The sequence below is a fragment of the Coregonus clupeaformis genome, chromosome 10 (genome assembly GCF_020615455.1).
Source record: "Coregonus clupeaformis isolate EN_2021a chromosome 10, ASM2061545v1, whole genome shotgun sequence".
Classification (NCBI taxonomy): Eukaryota; Metazoa; Chordata; class Actinopteri; order Salmoniformes; family Salmonidae; genus Coregonus; species Coregonus clupeaformis.
In genome coordinates this window covers 55,454,116-55,472,075 of record NC_059201.1, presented here as the reverse complement: position 1 = coordinate 55,472,075, position 17,960 = coordinate 55,454,116, and the positions used below count along the sequence as shown (strand labels likewise).

General features: G+C 40.1%; 1 protein-coding gene across 3 annotated transcripts in view; it reads left to right on the top strand.

Annotated features, from left to right (window-relative positions):
• LOC121575579 (cadherin-22-like) overlaps positions 1–17,960 on the top strand; it is a 283,643-nt gene that overhangs the window by 234,673 nt on the left and 31,010 nt on the right. For all 3 annotated transcript variants that reach the window (XM_041888768.2, XM_041888769.2, XM_041888767.2), the window contains 2 exons: positions 4,264–4,400; positions 16,443–16,564. In XM_041888768.2, the coding sequence (XP_041744702.1) occupies positions 4,264–4,400; positions 16,443–16,564 (259 nt within the window). The remainder of the gene's footprint in view (positions 1–4,263; positions 4,401–16,442; positions 16,565–17,960) is intronic.

The window sequence follows — 17,960 nt, the reverse complement described above, 5'->3', positions numbered from 1 at the left end:
TAGGTCTACAATCTTGTCCCTGACATCCTTGGAGAGCTCTTTGGTCTTGGCCATGGTGGAGAGTTTGGAATCTGATTGATTGATTGCTTCTGTGGACAGGTGTCTTTTATACAGGTAACAAGCTGAGATTAGGAGCACTCCCTTTAAGAGTGTGCTCCTAATCTCAGCTCGTTACCTGTATAAAAGACACCTGGGAGCCAGAAATCTTTCTGATTGAGAGGGGGTCAAATACTTATTTCCCTCATTAAAATGCAAATCAATTTATAACATTTTTGACATGCGTTTTTCTGGATTTTTTTGTTGTTATTCTGTCTCTCACTGTTCAAATAAACCTACCATTAAAATTATAGACTGATAATTTCTTTGTCAGTGGGTAAACGTACAAAATCAGCAGGGGATCAAATACTTTTTTCCTTCACTGTATAACTGGGCTAATAACTCACTATTTTATATCAAAACTGTAACAAGGTGAGTAGGACGGAGCCAGGCACAGGACGTGGGAATCATAGAATAGGGTTTATTTGACCAATACAGCAGTCCACAGCAATGTGTAAACCAAATAGAGTGTGACTTTAATGCGTACTGGGAAAGCAAAACACACGGGTGACTATCCCGGCGATAAAAGTAACAAAATAGATAGCGACACCTCCACATGGAACAATAACACACAAAGACATGGGGGAGCATAGGGAATACTTATACAGAGACTGATGAGGGGATATGTACCAGGTTTGTGTGAAAAACAAGACAAAACAAATGGAATGATGAAAAGAGGAGCGGCAGTGGCTAGAAGGTCGGTGACGACGAACGCCGAAGCCTGCCCGAATAAGGAGATGAGGCAGCTTCGGAGGGAGTCGTAACAGTGGACCATCCACCACCGGCCTGAGGAGAGACATGTGAAACGAGGGGTTAATTACGGTAATCAGGAGGGAGTAGTAACCTATACGTAACCCTGTTTACTCTCCTCAGGACTTTGAATGGCCCCACAAACCGCGGGCCCAGCTTCCGGCAGGGCAGGCGGAGGGTCGAGAGCCAGACCCGATCATCCGGTACAAAGACCGGGGTGGCGGTCAGCGTTGGACTTCTGGTGATGCATGGCGCGCTGGAGGTGGACGTGGGTGGCGTTCCACGTCTCCTCCGCGCGCCGAAACCAGTCGTCCACCGCAGGAAATTCGGTCTGGCTCTGATGCCACGATGCCAGGACTGGCTGATACCCTAAAACACATTGAAATGGTGACATGTTAGTGGAGGATGGCAAGAACACCGACCACTCCCCCGGCCGGTCCTGGCAGTAGACCGCAGAAACCTACCCACATCTTGATTCACCCGTTCCACATCCCCATTAGATTTGGGGTGAAACCAAGAGGTCAGGCTGACCGAGACCCCCAGACGTTCCATGAACGCCTTCCAGACCCTAGACGTAAACTGGGGACCCCTAGACGTAAACTGGGGTCAGACACTATGTCCTCTGGCACCACGTAGTGCTGGTCGCCTGCGTTTTGGAAAAGGTGTGCGCCAAATCGAGGTATTTGGGGGGAATGCGCACGGTGGAGGCATTGTCTGGACTTTCCACTATGGTCATACCAACGGAAACAGCTAGACACCTACCCTGACACTCTCGCGACCACCCCGTGAGAGCCCTCTGCGGCCATGAAAAGGTTGGGTCGTGTAGTGCTAGCCAGGGAAGGCCCAACACAACAGGGAATTCAAGGGACTCAATAGTATGAAACTTGATATGCTCATTATGGGTCTCCTGCGTAATCATAGTGACTGGTGCGGTAGCCTCTAACAAAACCTGACTCTAATGGTCGATTGTCAAGTACTTTGACAGGCAATGGAATAGACAGGGGAACCAATGTAATACGTAGACTAAGAGCTAAAGACCTGTCCATAAAGTTCCCAGCTGCGCCTGAATCTACCAGCGCCTTACACTGGGGAACTACCGTGTAATCAGGGAAGTTGACATGGATGGTTAAATGCGCAGCAGAGGACTCTGAATGAGTGTGGAACCTAGAAACAAAAGGGTTCTTACCTGGACCAAAAAGGGTTCTTCAAAGGGTTCTCCTATGGGAACAGCCGAATAACCATTTTAGGTTCTAGATAGCACCTTTTCTTCTAATAGTGTATAATAAGACATTCCATTAGTATAATGTATAGTTCACTAGTAAAGAAGTAGTACGTTCAACAAATAGAAACTTGTTTATACTGTAGCTATAAATGACCCAACTTTATTTGTGCAATTTCATGTCAAAATAAAATAAGGACTACATAACTGCATTTATAGGACTGCATTTATAAAGAAGTAATTGTAAGATATTCACTAACACTGCTGATGCAAATGTTATCTTATATCAACAAACATTGAGATGAGCCCTGATACAAACAACCATCCCAGGTTGTCATGGAGCGTACATGGAGTTTGGGATTGACATTTCAATCCAAACAATGGTAATAAACACACCATGGGAAGACACCGCTCCATAAAACAAATATGAATCATGAATACATTGATTCATCAATTTTTACGACGTCAGGACCACATTACCGAAGGCTACCGCATTGACTGATGACCGTGCTAGAGGGTTCATCAATATCTCACACGGCTTTGAGTTCGATCAGATCCCTATTTATGAACAAAATTATATTATTTCGTGCCAGAGCCTCTTAGGTCTTTGGTGGAGGAATAAAAGAGGCTAGTCGAGTGCGATGGACAGAGCTTCACACACACCGACACACACAGGATGTGCAAATTACCTGTATTAAAAATGCATGAGGCTGAACTGAAAGTGCTCCAGGTGTAATAAAGTACAACACAATGGCAGTGCCGGCACCTGAGTGTTGGCGCGGTACCATGCCCATCGATATCACTTTAATCATCTCTATTGGATGGAACTAACCCAGGTGCCCGGTGCCCAAGGGCCATCACTCTCTCACACCCCTGCCACCCTGCACTAACTGGGCATTGGTGGCCACTGGCTGGCATTGGCGGGTACCGGCAGGCGCTGTACCAAGGGGCTAAGAGGCCCAGATGAATGAACACAGCCTCTGGAAACAAAAGCTGACCAAGCTTTTCTTTGTTTGGCTCTGTATCGGCTGGGGAATAATTAATGGTTTCTTGAAACGGAAGTGTATGGGTAGTTGTGTTCTCAAAACAATTTAGTGGCATACAATATCTTATTAGTGCTTTCCGGTTTTCTGGAAATGTGTACTTCTCCATAAATATATTAGAGTGCTGACATAATTGCAATTGCTATAGAATGCACTGGTAACATCTACATAATTTCCCCTCACCACCTACAATATCACTTTTGAATGTTGAAATATAATTGTATGTAATTTACATAATTATTGTGTAGGTGTCACAGTTTGTCCCCAATTCTTGCATAAATAAAACATATTTTTATGATAGCTTTGTGAGTTTAGCAATATGAATGTAGTATGTTTGGTATAAACATTGCAGCTACAATTCAGATTCAGATTTTAATAAAAATAGAACCCCCCCATAGCTACTTTATTGAGGAAAAATGTACTTTCTATGCCTATGGTATGTAGTTGTCCCACCTAGCTATCTTAAGATGAATGCACTAACTGTATGTCGCTTTGGATAAGTGTGTCTGCTAAATGACTAAAATGTAAAATGTAGAACAGGCAGACTAATGCAATATGACTAGAATAATCTAGAATAATCTACAGTAACTGTGGATGCAGTATGGTCTCCAAACCTAGACTATAAGAAGCTCATCTCACTGTAACCCTTTTAGCAATCTTATATAACATGTACAAAGACCCGACTAATCCCTTTGATGAGCTTTTTGTGGAAAAGGTAGAAAAAGAAACTGATGATCCTCATAATATGTAATTCAAGTCCCGGTGGACATACAATCCTGCTGAAAAATAAGAGAAACTAGTCACCGTATTTTGTTGGCTCTGTACTCACCTGAACGGTCCATCTGTAGCCAACCACAAGGATGTGCAAATGTATTTTGGTTTCATTGGAGTGCACCATTAAATATTAATTCTAATGTGTTTCCTCCAGCAAAGGCTGAAACCGCAGACATGTTTGGGGACAAAGGTGCAGTAGGGACACAAGCACAGCGGCTAAATGCATCATTATTTTCATCGTCTTTTGAATCTGGCTCACAGTTTCCCACTTGAAAATGCTAATGTTTGGTGTCACAGTGTTAGGGCAGCCACTGAAAAAGTATTGCAGATGGACTCAGAATTGTATTATGTACTCCCCTTTTTTCTCACTCTCCCTACCAGGTACTCTATTGACTGGAGTACGGACCAGGAGCAGATCTTCCACATTGACCCAGTGTCGGGTGCCATCACGCTGGGCAATATTCTGGACCGAGAGACGGCTGGCTGGCACAACATCACTGTGACGGCAGTGGAAGCAGGTAAATGCTACAGTACTATGAATAATGTTGTATTGCATTGTATGCATAGAAATACATAACATATTATAAGCCTTATATAACTAAGCAATAAAGCCTAAGGAGGTGTGGCAATATAAATATATGGCCAATATACCACGGCTAACGGCTGCTCTTATGCAAGACGCAACACGGAGTGCCTGGATACAACACTTAGCCGTGGTATATTGGCCATATAGCACAAACCCTTGAGGTGCCTTATTACTATTATAAACTTACCAACATAATTAGAACAATAAACAAGTAATTTTGCGTCATACCCGTGGTATATTGTCTGATATACAACGGCTTTCAGACAATCAGCATCCGGGACCCAAACTACCCGGTTTATAAGACATCGTAAAGGCTCATACATGCTTATAACAAGTTTAAAGCATTATACCTGGATGTTTTAAGTAAAGTGTTATTAAGAATTGGTAATAAGCCTTTGACGGAGAGGCTGACACAGGGCCATGATACATAACACTGTCATAAGAATGACATAGCATCTGTCATAACAGTTTATAACACCCAGCCTTGCCCCTATAATAACTGATACGATACTAGCCTGAAGCTTGGTTTGTTTTCATTTTTCATATATCAATGGGACTAATGTGATGTGATTATTATGATATTGATATGGAATCACAGTTGACAGACAAATATCAGCGTCCAACCAAGCTGTCACATAACCCAAAATGAAAGCAGAACACATGTAATGTTGTTTCGTCTCGCTTAATACTTTTTCATTCTCAAAGAAAATGAAGAATGTAATAACCTGACTGTGGAGTAGCTGGTGGCAAGCTATTCTTATACCCTGAGAACTCAACTTAGTGGAGGAAAGAGGAGGGACGGGCATTCTTTCTCTAATCTTCGACAGAAGTGATATTGGGATTGTATTGAAAGCACAAGAGATTGCATTCTGCATCTGGCTGGTAATATCTACCTGGCCGCACAGGATGAAAGAAACTATTACAGCACAACAACACTGAATTCTACGGCTCTTGGTGTTTGTGTTTCTCCCTTAAAGGTGCAATACGCAGAAATCACTCCGCCATTTCCTGGTTGCATAAATTCGAATAGTTCACCTAATTTCAGTTTATGTGACAAAATAAGCAATGTATAGCGTAGAGAATCAATGTACCATCTAAACCGCTGTGAAATATATGGTCAATAAACAAAAATATTATTTTCAGCTGTTTGAAGCTGGTGTACAAAACCGAAAGTAAAAGACGGTTAAACTAAACTTAAAGCTACAATATGTAACTTTTTGGATGACCCAACCAAATTCACATAGAAGTGTGATTTATAGATCTGTCATTCTCATTGAAAGCAAGTCTAAGACGCGGTAGATCTGTTCTACATGCTCTATTTCTATGCTTCGCTTCAAACAGCTGGAAATACAATATTTCTGGTTATGGAAAATATACCTTATTTCACAGTGGTTTAGATGGTACAATGATTCTCTACACAATGACTGCTTGTTTTCTCACATAAACTGAAACTAGGCAAACTATTATACTTAACAAAAATATAAACGCAACATGCAACAATTTTAACGATTTTACCGAGCTAAAGTTCATATCAGGAAATCAGTCAATTGAAATAAATTCATTAGGCCCTAATCTATGGATTTCACATGACTGGGCAGGGGTGCAGCCATGGGTGGGCCTGTGAGGGCATATGCCCACCCACATGGGAGCCAGGCCCACCCACTGGGGAGCCAGGCCCAGCCAATCAGAAGGAGTTTTTTCACAAAAGGGCTGTATTACGGACAGAGATACTCCTCAGTTTAATCAGCGGTCCGGGTGGCTGGTCTCAGATGATCCCGCAGGTGAAGAAGTCGGATGTGGAGGTCCTGGGCTGGCGTGGTTACACGTGGTCTGCGGTTGTGAGGTTGGTTGGACGTACTGCCAAATTCTCTAAAACAACGTTGGAGGCGGCGTATGGTAGAGAAATGAACATTAAATTATTTGGCAACAGCTCTGGTGGACATTCCTGCAGTCAGCATGTCAATTACACTCTCCCTCAAAACTTAGTGGCATTGTGTTATGTGACAAAACTTCACATTTTAGAGTGTAATGATCATGCTGTTTAATCAGCTTCTTGATATGCCACACCTGTCAGGTGGATGGATTACCTTGGCAAAGGAGAAATGGTCACTAACAGGGATGTAAACAAATTTGTGCACACAATTTGAGAGAAACAAGCTTTCTGTGTATATGGAACATTTCTGGGATATTTTATTTCAGCTAATGAAACATGGGACCAACACTTAACATGTAGCGTTTATATTTTTGTTCAGTATAGAATTTTTGAAACCAGTAAATGGCATAGCATTTATGCATAGTGCACCTTTAAGAAGACGATGCATAGAAATAGCGCACATAGAACAGATCTACCGCTTCTTAGACTTGCTTTCAATGAAAATGACAGATCTATAACTTTCATTTGTATGTGAATTTGGTCGGTTGCACAAAATGTTACTTATTGCAGCTGTAATTTGGAAAACCATAGCCTTAACAGTATGTTATAGGAATATGTGTAAAAATGGAATTATTCATAGTAGTTTGGGATTATGTTTACTTAAGTGCTCTACGCGACACACTTGTTTGCCTTGTAAGCAAGCACACATACACACACACACACTTTTACACTCATCATATGCTGCTGCTATTCTGTTCTTTATTTTACTCTTGTTATTATCTATCCTGATGCCTAGTCACTTTACCCTGCCTTCATGCACATACAGTATCTACCTCAAATACCTCGTACCTCTGCACATTGATCTGGTACTGGTACTCCCTGGATATAGCTCATTTCTAGTGTATTTTATTCCTGTTGTGTTACAATTTGATTTGATTTGAACTTCTTATGCAAACATTTGGCGCAAATTAGAATTTGGGAGTCTTTCAGCATCTGCTTGGAGCTGTAATTCTCAAGACAAATTGTTTGCTTTTGTGCTCTTCCTCTTTGTGCTCGGCATTATGACGTAGGCACATTTTAATGTTAATTGACCATTCAAGGGTGTGAGACAGTCATTTCAGCCCATAGCAAGCATAAACACAGGGCTGTACATGACAGATAAAGCCTTTCCTTGGTTCTCTTCTTTAAAAAAGCCCAGACAAACAAACAAAGTCGACGGTTGACTTCATCAGAAATTCCCTCCAAATGTTTCTTATCACCAGTGGCTCATCCAGTCCCGAGCACACTGAGCAGAAGTGGAGAGAACAAGTAAAGCAGCAAACCACAAGGACAATTTAAACATTTTTTTCTTTAAACAGTTTTGCGCAACTTGGTTTTATGACTCTTCGGCTAATTACCGTTGGAGTGGCAAAGGTTGAATTGAACGAGGTCATTTTAAGATTACAGTAAAATAACATGACCTCTGATTATTCCCCAACTCCATTATTGACCTTAATACGCTGTGATTGCTACATCAGCTCTGTTGAATTCCTACTTGATGAAATGAGGTCCATGGTTGGTCATCATGTTGCATGGGTGTTTGGCCCCGATTAGTAACGAGCAAGGCCAGACAAACTAAACTTATAATACTTTAAGTATTATTTCCCCATGTCAGAGGAAGTCATACCACATTCTCTTCCTATCGGAGTTAGCAGATATACAGCATGTCAACTCAATTGTTTGCATTCACATATGTACTTAAAATGTGTATTAACTCAGAACTTCCTACGTCCAAAACAGTTGAAAACCGTTTAGCTTCCGAGTGTTAAATATGAGTGCGAAACTCAGGTAGCATCGTTGCATCCCCTGTTTCCTAGTTGGATATTTCAGAGTTTCTTAGTTCCGACTTGCGCATGAATGCAGCATAAAGGCTGATCCTCTGCAGTACATGTAGTTCTTCCCTCGATAGGAGACAGAGGAGCTGAGTAGTAGTGTCATGAGCAGCCTTTTGCATCTTCTGCAGACTCCTGACAGACCTGCTTTCGGGGCAGAATCCTATCAGGGTGGGAAGACTGACACATAATTTCAAAGACCTGTGATAGTGAGTATGATATCACGTTGCAAAACTGTTTTTTTCGAGACAGGTAAATGGAAAAAAATAATACTCCCACCCTTAGGGTAAAATGATATCAGAGTAGAAAATACATTTTACAGTGAATGTTTCACATTGCCCCTGACCTGGTGCAGACTGCTTCCTCGCACAGAAATATCTTTAAAAAGTTGCAACCGTAGGAAATGAATAGAAAGAAATAAGACAGATGGTGAAACTTTTGTCTAATCGTATACAACACACTTTGATGAAAACAATGTGGTAGCCTGTGTAAAGGTTAAAATGAGAAAGGAAATTATACAAAAGAGGAAATGATTTTGTTTACTGGAATTGAGCCAATGATCACTAAGATGAGTCTGTTGGGATTCATTTAGTAATGGTGCGCAGTGTAAAGGACATTTCAGACAGATGATGCACCATACATCAGATGTGCATCATAGGCACTGACCTGTGTCTGTGATTGTTTAATCTAGGTGATTGTATAAGCTATGTAATGTCCTTATCAAGAAGAGCGCTTAGGGATATTTTGAACTTTCAAATATTACTTTTTGTGATGAATGTATCATGTTAGCCATTTGTATATAATGGATTGGATTTATATAGCGCTTTTCCAAGTGCACAAAGCTCTTTACATTGTTCAGAGGAAACTCCCCTCATCCACTACCATGTCTAACAGTATTGATAAGGCTGTATCCAGAGGTGGGACCAAGTCACTATTATTAGAGTCACAAGTAAGTCACAAGTCGAGTTGGGTCAAGTCTAGAGTCAATTCCAAGTCGTGCATTCTAAGGGCAAGTAACGTCCAGTCAAGTTCTTTCTCAAGTCAAGTAAAAAATAAATGTATCTGTATAAACCCATTTGAACTTGGCGCTATAAGGTTCTATCTGCAATCCAATTACAAGCCTTAACAAATACAGATGGACCAATCAGAACACGTCTTTGCCATCTCCCTCTAAGTATGGTCTAGGCTAGTCTAGCCAGCAATAATTGCACGCAAGTGAAAAAACATAACTGTCAGAAATATTAAATTAAATGATGTTGTCACTTCGTTGTTCAGTGATGACAATAACTCGTCTGATGATCATAATACATTTCTTAATGTATTTGATGATGTGTTCTGACTCTATCTTGGTAAAATAGTGTTATTCTATCATTGATGTATTCAAATAGCTAGTCTTCTTAAAAACTGAACATGTCTAATTCAGAAGTGTCAACTAGAACCAGGGTTGGGGAGTAACGGATTACAAAAAAACGGTTACTGTAATCCTACCAGCAACAATATTGTAATCTGATTACAGTTACTTTTGAAAAACTAGATGATTACTTCTAGGATTACTTTTAATTTCAGAAAGGATGTTTGGCAAAAATTATTTGACACTTTTCCGTTTTCTCAATGACATTCAAATCAGCATTGAAAAAAGGCGCAAGTTGAAGTTTGTTCCGCCTGATCAGACCATCATGATGACAAACCAAATTCGTTTGATGATATCGGTAAAAGAGCAGGAATAGGCTTTTGTAAGCTACAGTCCAAGCTATGTCTTCCAATGGTGCGACTGCTGTCAGCATCCAAAGAGTATCCAACTTGAATAAACACCTTGGAGGTAAGGACAACAGCAGTGGTGTAGCCGACGGGCGATACAGATATAACTTATTATTGATATCTAGACTACATAGCGCATTGATGTGAATCACACTGCTGCTCTCTCATTTAGCTATTTGCGCCTTACGGATTGTGGTTGTTGTGGATGGCTGTTGACAAGTTTATGTGGGTATTTTAACCCAATAATGGTTGAATTGAATAACTTCTAGCTGCCTATCAATTATTGTTTTTGCGACCAGGGTTATTTTCATTACGGAAACAGTTGACTGTTTAACCTGTTAAATTCTGACACCCTCTGATGGCATGTTCTAAGTGACACATAAATTGTAAGCTATCTTTCTTTGATACTTTCAGATTTCAAAGTCCTATAAACACATGCTTAGTACTGTTAGAAATATAAGAACTGTTGGATTCTGATACAGGTGTACAGCAACAACATGACTATTACAGAGCCAGAGCAGGCAAAGAAAAGCTAAAAAAAAAAAGTGTTTTATATTTTGAGGTTTTTTGGTTCCCACATTGTCCCCATGTTGGGGGGAATAAGAGATTTGAAAGTCTAGGTTTTAAATAAAATGTCATCAATTACAATTCCAAAAGGATTTAATTTAAAAAACATATATTTTATAGCTGGAAACGGCTGGTTTTTTATGGAATATCTACATAGGCGTTCAGAGGCCCATTATCAGCAACCATCAGTACTGTGTTCCAATGGCACGTTGTGTTTGCTTATCCAAGTTTATCATTTTAAAAGGCTAATTGATCATTAGAAAACCCTTTTGCAATTATGTTAGCACAGCTGAAAACTGTTGTGCTGATTAAAGAAGCAATAAAACTGGCCTTCTTGAGACTAGTTGAGTATCTGGGACATCAGCAATTGTGGGTTCCATTACAGGCTCAAAATGGCCAGAAACCAATAACTTTCTTCTGAAAATCGTCAGTCTATTCTTGTTCTGAGAAATTAAAGCTATTCCATGTGAGAAATTGCCAAGAAACTGAAGATATCATACAACGCTGTGACCTACTCCCTTCACAGAACAGCGCAAACTGGCTCTAACCAGAATATAAAGAGGAGTGGGAGGCCCTGGTGTACAACTGAGCAAGACGACAAATACATTAGAGTGTCTAGTTTGAGAAACAGATGCCTCACAGGTCCTCAACTGGCAGCTTCATTAAATAGTACCCGCAAAACACCAGTCTCAACAGTGAAGAGGTGATTCTGGGATGCTGACCTTCTAGGTAGAGTTGCAAAGAAAAAGCCATATCTCAGACTGCCCATCTTTTCTTTTTATTGGCCAGTCTGAGATATGGCTTTTTCTTTGCAACTTCACTGTTGGCGTTAAGATGTATATAATTATAAACCCACCCAAACTAGGCCTACCTGAAATATGAAAATGATCAATGAAATCACCAGTCAGCCTATTGTTGTGGCAAAGATGTGTCCGTAGCAGATTGCTAAACTGTATTTTATATGGATAATATTAACCAGGCAATACCTACGAAAATTAAACAAGCGCTTTCTGGTCACTAATCTAGACATGTGAGCTCGCCTTTGCATGCCAATGCTGATGACTGGTCATTGGTCAATAAATCAATTTATAAAATGTATTTATAAAGCCCCTTTTACATCAGCAAAGCAATGCAGATGTAGAAGCACGGTGGCTAGGAAAAACTCCCTAGAAACCTAGAGAGGAACCAGGCTCTGAGGGGTGGCCAGTCCTCTTCTGGCTGTGCCAGTGGAGATTATAAGAGTACATGGCCGTTAAGTTCTTCAAGAATTTCAAACATTCATAGATGACCAGCAGGTTCAAATAATAATCACAGTGGTTATAGAGGGTGCAACAGGTCAGCACCTCAGGAGTAAATGTCAGTTGGCTTTTCATAGCTGAGCATTCAGAGGTCGAGACAGTAGGTGAGAGTGAGAGTGAGAGCGAGAGTAAGAGAGAGAGAGTCTAAACAGCAGGTCCGGGACAAGGTAGCAGGTCCAGTGAACAGGTCAACTGTCAAGACGTGCATCTTTTTGGTTTGAACCACAGATTAGATGTTTTTGAAATAAGAATTTGGTGCAATGCCGTAGGCCTGTGTTAGTTACCATATTGAATAAGCAAAGGTATAATACAAATGGTAGGCTAAAATAGTATTTTTCCCATATAGTTTCACACTCGCGACCCCCCAAAACCTTCTCACTGTGCTAGCTCACCTGACTTGTGTTAATTGACAATTTGCTGGTCCAATCAGAGGGCTGAGTGTGTGTTTCACTAGCTGCATGGAGAGTAGCCTAACCTACGGAGACTCTTTGCCACAAAATGAGTGACAAAAACGTTACAAAACCTGGCCAGATAATTTCAAGTCATCAGTCTCAAGTCAATGTGGAGTCTCAAGTCTTGAGGCTCCAAGTCAAAGTCAAGTCTCATGTTATTTTATTTTATTTTCTATCAAGTCAAGTCTCAAGTCATCAAATTTGTGACTCGAATCAGACTTTATATATTTATATAATTGTTTCCTTACCTTGAAAGCAGTCACGCAGGCACATGCCCCCTCATATTTGTCCTGTAATTTTTTAAATTATAATATGTAATACTACTAGCCACATAGCAATTTTAAGAAGTTGGCTTTATCTAGCCCAAATAGGTTCCCAATCTCCCAACCTCATAACTAGCTACCAAGAAGCCATTTCAGGTTATCAATCAAGTTAGAGTAGCATCTTGGCTGGCATGCCTGCTGGCAAGGTTGATAGACTTTAGAAAAGCAAGAAATAACTAAATTTACTGAATAAGACTCAATCTTTTTTACCCCAATTTTAGCAGAGATGCAGGGGAAATGATTTGGGGATGACATTTAAACCAAAGTGTGTATTCCAGTCACTTCTTGTCTTTCAAGGTATGAAAATAAATATCTACAGCTGAAGTCAGAAGTTTACATACAACTTAGCCAAATACATTTAAACTCAGTTTTTCACAATTCCTGACATTTAATCCTTGTAAAAATTCCCTGTCTTAGGTCAGTTAGGATCACCACTTTATTTTAAGATTGTGATATGTCAGAATAATAGTAGAGAGAATGATTTATTTCCGCTTTTATTTCTGTCATCACATTCCCAGTGGGTCAGAAGTTTACATACACTCAATTAGTATTTGGTAGCATTGCCTTTCAATTGTTTAACTTGGGTCAAATGTTTCGGGTAGCCTTCCACAAGCTTCCCACAATAAGTTGGGTGAATTTTGACCCATTCCTCCTGACAGAGCTGGTTTAACTGAGTCAGGTTTGTAGGCCTCCTTGCTCACACATGCTTTTCAGTTCTGCCCACACATTTTCTATAGGATTGAGGTCAGGGCTTTGTGATGGCCACTCCAATACCTTGACTTTGTTGTCCTTAAGCCATTTTGCCACAACTTTGGAAGTATGCTTGAGGTCATTGTCCATTTGGAAGACCCATTTGCGACCAAGCTTTAACTTCCTGACTGATGTCTTGAGATGTTGCTTCAATATATCCACATAATTTTCCTTCCTCATGATGCCATCTATTTTGTGAAGTGCACCAGTCCCTCTTGCAGCAAAGCTCCCCCACAGCATGATGCTGCCACCCCCGTGCTTCACGGTTGGGATGGTGTTCTTCGGCTTGCAAGCAACCCCCTTTTTCCTCCAAACATAACTATGGTCATTATGGCCAAACAGTTCTATATTTGTTTCATCACACCAGAGGACATTTCTCCAAAAAGTACGATCTTTGTCCCCATGTGCAGTTGCAAACCGTAGTCTGGCTTTTTTATGGCGGTTTTGGAGCAGTGGCTTCTTCCTTGCTGAGCGGCCTTTCAGGTTATGTCGATATAGGACTTGTTTTACTGTGGATATAGATACTTTTGTACCTGTTTCCTCCAGCATCTTCACAAGGTCCTTTGCTGTTGTTCTGGGATTGATTTGCACTTTTCGCACCAAAGTGCGTTCATCTCTAGGAGACAGAACGCGTCTCCTTCCTGAGCGGTATGACCGCTGCGTGGTCCCATGGTGTTTATACTTGCGTACTATTGTTTGTACATATGAACATGGTACCTTCAGGTGTTTGGAAATTGCTCCCAAGGATGAACCAGACTTGTGGAGGTCTACAAAACATTTTCTGAGGTCTTGGCTGATTTTATTTTATTTTCCCATGATGTCAAGCAAAGAGGCACTGAGTTTGAAGGTAGGCCTTGAAATACATCCACAGGTACACCTCCAATTGACTCAAATGAGATGTCAATTAGCCTATCAGAAGCTTCTAAAGCCATGACATAATTTTCTGGAATTTTCCAAGCTGTTTAAAGGCACAGTCAAGTTAGTGTATGTAAACTTCTGACCCACTGGAATTGTGATACAGTGAATTATAAGTGAAATAATCTGTCTGTAAACAATTGTTGGAAAAATTACTTGTGTCATGCACAAAGTAGATGTCCTAACCGACTTGCCAAAACTATAGTTTGTTAACAAGAAATTTGTGGAGTGGTTGAAAAACGAGTTTTAATGACTCCAACCTAAGTGTATGTAAACTTCCGACTTCAACTGTAAATATGTCTTGTTTTGGTTAGTGGTACAGTACAACGTCACATTTTGATTGTTGATATACAGTAGTGTTTAGTTTAGCTAGCAGACCACGTATGACCCCATCCTCTGCTTCACTGAGCTTTCGCCTCAGAAGAGAGATGAAACAAAGACCAAATAACTCATTAAATCCCCATTTCCCTGTCGACCGAATCGACATTTAGACCAAACTGCTTCCTGTAGCAACCAAGCTGAACACTAAGTCTTGAACTACACAATCCCTTTATGTCTAGAGCCTGGTTCTGTGGTATAGTGGTTACGAGCTGATGAAGACTCTCAGTGTAATGTCATGTCAGCAATAAATCTGCTATTGAGATTTGTAACATCTGCTGAGCGGCCAACAGATGTACAGCATGTCAATAATCTTTTGAAATACCCTTTCTTCATATCTCTGCTATTTCCTCAAGACAAATTAAGAACAGATCGGCTCACCAGTGTGGCAAATAAAACTAGTCTGCTGAAAACGACAGAGGGTCCCCCCCACCGAGGTTTAAAGTGACCAATGTTCCCAGTTTAATCTTTATTTAATTTTTTTATGTACTGATGCCATTCTCCTATCTGCTCTGTAGGTCCCCTGTGGAGGATTGAATTACGGCAGATAGTGAGAGCACATCCATTTCTATTCTTGCTGCTCAGGCAAAAAGCAGTCAGTTAAAATATAGCATTGATGTGAAGATTGTGCTATTAGTGGAGTGAGTATTTTCATTAGCAACACTACCACCACTGTGCAATGAAGAGTGAGGGATTGGTGGGAATTTAAATGTGAATGTTGTGTTGTTATGGAAAAATCTCTTGACTGTACACAGTTACATATGGAGATATGTCTGAATGTAATAACAATACATGCACATCCTGTAGATAGGGTGTTATGGGTTGATCACACATGAGATTGCAGTGATGAGCACTGATGACTCACTCTCATTGATATGGAGACACATTCGGGGCACCCCGCTGTAAAAATGGTAACTCGTAACTTCCAACATGGAAACTCGTCAAACATAATCAAATAATTAGGAATCGGAATAAAAATACAAGGAGAAGTCGGCGCGCAGAACCCACCGAGTCTTGTAATTAGGGGTAGTGAGTCTAATTTAAAGTGGATTTTGATTGCGCTAATTATGTAATCGTCTTCCCTCCCACGTTTCACTGTGGCCTTTTAAGAAGTTCACAGAGAGAATATGGGTGTGAACTCTGCTTTGCAATCTTTTAATAGGGGCATGATCAAAATAATTTACAACACATTATTAAGTGTGTTAATTCATATTTCAGTCATTAAGTCAGGCCCCTGGTGTACTGTAATCATTAAAGTTGTACTTTTTTATATTCATTATTTGATAGCTGGAGAAATGATATGAAAATTAGGCTCGCTCATTTGTGTTATCCCTCACTTGTGTCAGAAATGTGTTATCCCCGTAACAGATGTAATTTTAGGACACATTAAAAGCTGTCACCACTTAGTGGAAATGCACAAGCTGACTGATGGCTTCATTGGGAAAATGTTGTCTTTCATGCGGTCTCCCGTTGAACACAACAGTCAACCATATGGTGCTAAGAATATGCACTGCACAATATTATGACCTCCTGTTTTCTCAGAATTCAGTCAGCTTTGTACTGTATTTCACCTCTGAAAGCTATATAGAATGATGTACAGTTTTGGTTTTGGTTGGTCATATTTCTTTCAATTTTAGACATTGACGGTCCATAATTTCTAACTGTACCAATGTCCAGTTCAACACAGTACTTCTGTCACTACAATATTACAGTTATAGTATATAGTACATAACCATTTTATAAACTATTCAAAACAAACACTGTAAATGAATCTTTGTTCTCTTTGTAGATAACGTGTCCCAGATATCCCATTCGTCAGTGAGCATTCGTATCCTGGATGTGAATGATAACCCTCCTGAACTGGCCACGCCCTACGAGGCATCTATCTGTGAGGATGCCAAGCCGGGTCAGGTAAGGGCAAATTCTAAAGTAATGCATTAATATCATGTAATTAATGTGCTGGTTGTGTGAATGGTGTGTGTGAATGAAGTTGCTGGTATTTCATAAATCCATCATAATAATAATTTCCAGTAGATTATCAAAAATATTACCATGACTCAACCACAACTGAGTTCAACAGCAAAAAGGGGCTAAGATAACAAATCCCATTGTTAAACTGACTTAATTGACAATATTTTGGATATATTTTGTATTTGTAAGGTGTACATGCAGAAATATAACGTAATGTGATGATTTACCAACAAACCCAAGGATTTTCAATATCACAGTTGTGGAACTGCCCATGGTTGCATTGTGCTATATCTAGTTTTGTTTTAAGAACTATCCAGCACCAACAATCCAACTCCTCTACTTCATTTAAACTATCTCTGATGCATCAAATCGGAAATGTTGTTTCCAAAGCTGGGTCCAAAACGTAAATTGTTTGCTATATACTAGTAGACCGTTGGATGCTTGCCACCTCAGTGGTCGGAGGCAATGTTGGGAAATCAGTTTGTGTTGGTTGTAGAGCACAGCCAATCATTTTCCCTCTTTGTCAGAATTGTTTCATTATTGCCTAGTTTCTCGTTTGGACCTTTTTCAATTGGACAGCATGATCTATTTGACACTTTGTTCCAAAGGCAATTTATAAACTCTGTTTTTGGCACACAAGCAGCTTACCAAACTAGGCTCAAGCCAATACTTGAGTTATTGGTTATAAAAGGAAGATGTATTTGTGTGCCCTTTTGCATTTGTGCTTTCTTGACTGAAGATGTAAAGCTGGGATTGAATCAGTTGGGTGAATCTGTCAATTTAGATCAATAATTAGCCATTTAGCAGACACTTTTATCCAAAGTGACTTACAGTGAGTGTATACATTTTCCATTTGGTGGCCCCAGCATAAATATACAAGTATCAGTCTTCAATATAGTGTAAAAAAATACAAATTGAGTTAGCCCCTTTGGAGTATGGAATGTAGAGGAGTATGTTATTTTAATTTGTTGACATCATGCATTTGCATGCGATTTTGTATCCTTCATCTGTTGTATTTATCTATTTTTTTAGCCAGCTGTTTTGATATTTACTACATAATATTCAACAGCCGATTTAGTGGAGAGATTACACAATATCATTGAAGGTGGACAGAAATGAATTCATAATCCAAAGGTCATGAACTTCGAACAGTTGGTGGCATAAGAATAGAAAAATGTGTGGCTGTATGCATAGTGTAGAAGGAGGAGAATAGACAGAATAGCCCTGATTCTCAACTACCATTAAAAATGGACGGGGTCATTAAGGTATTTTATTTCCATTCACTGTCAACAGGCCACGGGCTCAGTTGGAGCCAATTACGCTGAGCGGAGCAAAG